At 41.7% G+C, this 6,222-nt stretch overlaps 1 protein-coding gene across 2 annotated transcripts; it reads right to left on the minus strand.

Moving 5' to 3' along the window:
• Positions 1 to 2,478: 2,478 nt before the first annotated feature.
• irx5a (iroquois homeobox 5a) lies at positions 2,479 to 6,173 on the minus strand. Of its 2 annotated transcripts, none has more exons than XM_034876390.1 (3): positions 5,444 to 6,173; positions 4,184 to 4,589; positions 2,479 to 3,490 (listed from the first exon to the last, which is right to left on the minus strand). In XM_034876390.1, exons 1-3 carry the CDS (start codon positions 5,702 to 5,704, stop codon positions 2,781 to 2,783), a joined length of 1,377 nt encoding a protein of 458 aa, XP_034732281.1. In that variant the 5' UTR covers positions 5,705 to 6,173; the 3' UTR covers positions 2,479 to 2,780. The 2 variants fall into 2 exon arrangements, with proteins under 2 accessions (XP_034732281.1, XP_034732290.1); XM_034876399.1 differs by having other exon boundaries at positions 5,459 to 6,169.
• Between the last annotated feature and the right edge of the window lie 49 nt (positions 6,174 to 6,222).

Raw genomic sequence — 6,222 nt, forward strand, 5'->3', positions numbered from 1 at the left:
AAATAGAACAAGGATAATCACCGATCATATGTAGTTTTTCTTCTTCTTCTTTTTCAAACGCAGTAGTGACCGTGTGAGCTGAGCGACATCAAAAAAGCTGTTTATAAATGCTATAAAAATATAAAAGCTGCTTTAAATACTTACATTAAACCATTACCTTTCCCACATGGACATATTGATAATGAAATTATATATATTATTAATAATAATAATACTATAATAATAATAATAATTATACTAATAATAATAAATAGGCTTTATACAGTGCAAATAATTCATGCAGAATCTACAGTATAAAATCCCCCCCCCCCACACACACACACACACACACACTAGGTGATTTGATAAACAAAAGTTAAGAGGAGAGAGAGCTGGGTGACACATTTGAGCATGCTTAAAAAAGAAGATATATATGCTAATAATATACAAATAATATCTCCTGCAGAACAGCATTGTATATTGGCTGAACACTGTCAAATATTGGAAGGTGTTTCAATAGTAAAAGAAAGAAGACAGCCATGTCTAATCTGGCAGTTTAGTTGATGATAACCCTCCTAGCATTCCCCTTGTATTTTTAAATTAAGAAAGTTAATCAGAATAACATTATCACCCAGCTCTCTCTCTCTCTCTCTCTCTCTCTCTCTCTCTCTCTCTCTCTCTCTCTCTCTCTCTCTCTCTCTCTCTCTCTCTCTCTCTCTCTCTGTCACACACACAAGTCACATGAAAACCCCATTTGACGTCAAAGTCCCAGTATTTACCTAGTCCCACCGCAGAAAAAAAAGTGTTTATATTGTCCCTGTGAAACGTTACTTCTTCAATCAATTCGGAAAAAACAATGCGATCTGTAATAAAACTGTAATATTCTCTGAGGGGACATTGCATCGAACAGTTCAATCCCCAGGGGATCAGCAGCGAAAAAACATAATTATGCTATTTAGCCGGCTGATGTGTCGCAATCACTGCTCCAGCACACTCTGTCAGATTAAAATAGAGGGCCCGAGCTGAGGACATTAAGGCTAAGGGAATTATATAAACCTCCGGGGAGTTTTCAAATTGGAGAAGGGGAAAGTAAACTATAGAGATTAATGGCAGCCATAAACAAGAGCATGCTGTCCCACTTCACTGGAGGTCAACAAGAACGACATTAATACAAATAATAATGATAATAATACGACTGGCACTAATAATAATAACAATAATAAGTATTATGTGTACTTTAAATGCGCTTTAATAACCACTGAATAAACTAAAATAAAAAAAACAACCTATGTCATATCCCAAAAAAATGTAGGCCTATGCATAAGGCTTAGTGGCATATAACTGTTCCAATAGAGAGAATGCTTCAACATATTAATAATAATAATTAAAAGCCATTTTTCAAATATTAGTTTCTTTCTTTGAACGTTTAGCTCCATCTTTAATAAACCATCAGCAAAAGAATAAAACAAACCTCTGTTCAGTGTGCCTGGGAAATAGCCTCTTTTTTTTTTCTTACTTTTTTTTCTGCATGTTGGTCAAGTATGTAATTACTGCCTTTTTTTATTTTGTATCCACTTCGTAAAGTTGCTATAATCCTCAAAATAACTGTGTTCATTTTACGTGCCCCATTGGCTCCACTTCTGTTTAAGCAGGCCATTTGATCAGGGATGGCTTTCTGTGACGGATTAACAAAGAGTCCCACTGAAATTAGGAGCAAGTGTGACACCTACCTGCAGAACTTGGAAGAGTTAGAGGACAGTGCCTGGCTACCGGCTGCACACTTCAACCGAATATGTCTGCCACTGCTGTGCATGACAGCGTTCTCCCTTTTCTCCAAACACCAGTGTTTCACATCCAACGCGCCATTAAAGAGACTCTCTATTAATGATATATAATAGGGCAGTATGTTCTAAATGCATGGTCGCGTCCCTTTTAACAGCTTTGCCACGCCTAGGAAAATAGTAATGAGTTCTAAATTTGGCATAAAATCGAGCTCATTACCGGAGTTCACCACCTGATTGCTCTGCATAAAACACGATAGTTAATTGGGTTAAATGACTGCGCCTCGGTGTTGTTATTATATCAATATCCACTTTTAGAAACGTGCTCAAGTAAAAAGAGGCCCTCGTTGTATTCAAAGAGAGAAAAAAAAAAAAAAACTCGTGATAAACCATGGACCAAAATATACTTCCGCGTTGTTTCCAACATTTTTCATTCACAAAAAAACCCTTATGAATATTTGCACCATTCAAAACTGAAACTGAACCCTTTTATTGTTTAGATATTCCAACATCCTTTTTGCTGAATGAAGGCCTTTTTCTTTCGAGTTTGCCTGAGCTCTCACTGCCATAATATTTGGAAAAGAGAATTACCATAGAGACATCTGTCACGGTGCAAAATGAAATTAATATTTCGTATAGATTAATTGGCCTTGAAGCTCTTTAGACACATATCAGGCAATTCCAACTGCTCCCCAAAAATAATTGTTGCACATGAATATATATTTTTTCTCCATAATTTACTTCAAAGATAGTGTGTTGTCCATTTTAAATACAAAAATGCTACATTAAATATACATGTTAGTCTTTCATACAAATAGACTCAGGCGGCTGCAGCGATTAAGACCATTCTTGTTACATTGTAGGATTAACCATTCAGAAACTAAAACTTTTAAGATAAGCATTTACTCCGAAAATAACTGTTCTCAGAATTTGCTTCATCGTGTTCTTTTTTTTTTCTTTTTTTAATGCAACCACAAAAAAATAAATACAAGTCCGCGGTGAGTGTAAAATAATCAGGTATTAAATGTTTGACATACCTTTCTTTAGTTCATAAGGGGAGTCTTTACAAAGATCTACCTGCGTTTGGCCTCTGACTCTTTGGCTCTCTCTTACCAAAGCCTCTGCCCTATTTAACACAGTCTGGTTTAATCCATTGAAATGTGCCGTGGAGCCCGTGGTTACCGAGCCGTGGTTACTGTGAAGATGTCCAAAACTGCCACCATAGTTCGTGTAGCCGGGGTAGAAAGGGGAAGTGTAGTACAGGGGCCTGGATAGCACCGTGCTGTTGGGGAGCGGGCACTGCGGGGAGGACCGGGACGGAGACGCGTTGGTGCTCATTACTGCGCTCTGACCCAAACCAGGGCAGGCCTGTGGCGTCTCGCCGCTGCTTTTACACCTGTCTGAGGACGTGGCGATCTCCGCAAGGGACCAGAGTTTGGGTTTAGGGGCCGAAGGGGGCGAGTGGATAACAGAGGTCACGTTGCTGGTCACCGTACCCGGTGCATGGCTCAAATCTGACGGCTTGTCTTGTTCCGCTAAGGTCTGGTTCCCCCGAGGCACCGCCGAGGGAGACGAAGTGGTTGGTTTTGCGGAATCCGGCAGCAACTCAGTAGTCCGCTCCTCCTGGTCTTTTAACTCCGAGTCGCTCAGAAGGGGATCCGTGTCTTTGCCATGGCTCTCCTCTTTAAATCTGTCACAGCCTATATCCCCTGGGTTCAGCAGTTTATGATCTAAAACACAAATAAAGAATAGAGTTACTGCCAAATAAGCGTGACATTAAAACGTTGATAAAACTGGAACATATGTTTTAGGTGATCGCGAGGCAAGTGAACACCAATGCCAACCAACATCGGATGTGTAAAAATAATTAGTCTATTTTTGCACGTTTCCCTTAAAATATCCTCATAAAGATATGTGCCAAACTAAAAAAAAAGGTGAATGAAGTGCTTTTCATAATTATGAAAAAGCACCAACAGTGTTGCACAAACATGAACAATGTGGTACAAATTAAAATCAAAGCATACAGCGTGTTGATACATTTCATTTTCAAATATATTTTCGGTGTTAAATGTATCATGTCACCAGTTGTGATAATAAGCCTTCAACAGCCGTTCCAAACTGGGATATAATGATCATACAAAGGCAATATTTTTAAGCCGAATACCCGGCGCAATACACCATCTGTATCCTTATTATGCAGTTTAAGATAAATTGACTGCTAAACACTTTGCGTCACCAGCAATTTCAGCCCCTGAGAAGTCAAACGAGGGGAGTTCAAGGTGATTATTATTTAAAGCAATTGTCCCATTATAAATAATATACCACCATTAAGCAGCAATCAATTTTGCACCCTGAGTGGAAACGACTGCGATGAAAAATTGATGATTTTTTTTGTGCCTTTTTCCCCCCCCTGCACCACCGACCTGCTTCTGTGTCTGTGGAGTCTCCCTTGTCGGTGGGCTTGTTTGGCTCGTCGTCGTCGTTTTTCTCCAAATCAATATTCTCGTCCTCCTCCTCGTCCTCGCTCCGGTTCCGGGGGGTCCAGGTCATCTTGTTCTCCTTCTTTAGTCTCCTCCTGGCGTTGGCGAACCAGGTGGACACCTGGGTGAGGGTCATTTTGGTGATGATGGCCAGCATGATCTTTTCTCCCTTGGTTGGATAAGGATTTTTGCGGTGCTCGCCGAGCCAGGCCTTCAGGGTGGCAGTGGCGTCCCGGGTTGCGTTTTTACGGTATGCCGGGTCACCATAAGGGTAGGTGCCCAAGGGTGCTGCGTAAGGGTGGTATCCTATTGAGCCGGCCATACCCGTAGTGTGGTCATAGGGAGAGCTCTGTGATACAAAATAAAAAAAATAAAAAAAGTTCTGTCACGGTCATTTTCTAAATTGCTTCAACACAGTAGGACTTAGGGCACAGAGGCATGAAAACACACGCGCGTGCGCAAACACACTCGCTCGCGCACGCACGCACACTGATACACACGCACACTCACTCTCATGTACACGAATACACTGACATTAATCCAGTAGCTCAAGTTTAAAGTTAATGTCTATGGTATTTGAATTATGATTGTTGCTTTGCATTTTATTATTATTTAGCCTGCATGATGTCAGCATGCAGTAGCTTTCACTCTCGTCATCAAAATTGTACAATTTGCAATTATGATAACGTATTGACATTAATGCATGATGGGCCATTTTTGCCTATTCTACTGGATCGGTCTTTGCAGTATAGGCCTATATAGCCAGTTATGTTCGAGTTACTCATATTGCCATGGTAGCATTCACTTTGAATACAACAATTTCCCTCTGTTTTTTGGGGATCAAAAGTTGCAATATTAAAGTTCTACAATTTGCACAACTAATATAATGTTAAGCAGTGACCTAAATTGCCATTTCACGGCGCGTTGCAGTAAGTTCTACTCGTAGAAGCTTCGGCAGGGCATTGCATTCTTTCTCATAAAACATTATAATGTACTTAAAAAGCATGTAATAGCACACCACTCCGTTAAGTTAGTTCTGTTAACTCAACAACGTGTTTTCCGGACCTGACATTTTGTAATATTATATCCATGCACTGTTCAGTGACGCACAATACCGCTTGGCTCCAATGTACAGCGGATAGTTAAGGCTTCTTTAACGAGTTAATATCCTCGCCTTGACTTCCTATTAGATTGAATAATCACCTTTAGTTTACTCACCACGTACGAGGTGAATGTAGCAGCTGCTGCCGCGTCTGCAGCACTGTAGGGTAAGTGGGAGTTGTAGCCTGGCGAGGCGCTGGTGAACGCGGTAGATCCGGCATATGGTGCAAAAGCAGATCCTGAAGAGGATCTCCCAAGTTCCTCGGTTCTGGGTCCCGAAATCACACTGGTGCTGTACGCAGGGCACGAATACAGGGCTAGAGAAGCGGACGGCTGGTACAAGTAGCCTTGAGGATACGCCATGCTGGAGCCCGGAGAATATGAGCCACTTAACTTGCGCACTTTCCTCCCTTTATTTTCTCATGCGCTGCTGTCGGAGCGCATAGAGCCGTGTGTCTGCAGACCCGCTGTCTGTCACCCCTTCTGAATGACAATGGTGAAGGCAAAAAGTAAAAGTGATTAAATAAAAGAGAGGCTTATGCTGTTGGATGGATTTTTTTGGTCGCTGCCAGCCAGCCAGCCAGCCAGCCAACTGCTCGTCGGATGTTTTGGTCTGGTCTTGTTTTGTTTTTCTGTTGCTCCCTTATCTGAGTTGCACCGTCGGTCTCACGCCCGTGCAGAAGTTTTTTTTTACCCGTCGGACGGGGGGCTTTGCTTGGGAAAATGTCCTGCCAAGATGCTAAGTTGAAAAATTGAGGATCCTGACGCCTACTACGCTCCTCCTCTCGGGGTGTAGTCACCGAAGGAAAAGGCAAGCTTTTGCTGGGTAACCACAGCCCTGCCCAAATCCATGCTCTCTCTCTCTCTCTCTCTCTCTCTCT

This window comes from Etheostoma cragini, chromosome 1 (assembly GCF_013103735.1).
Source record: "Etheostoma cragini isolate CJK2018 chromosome 1, CSU_Ecrag_1.0, whole genome shotgun sequence".
Lineage (NCBI taxonomy): Eukaryota > Metazoa > Chordata > Actinopteri > Perciformes > Percidae > Etheostoma > Etheostoma cragini.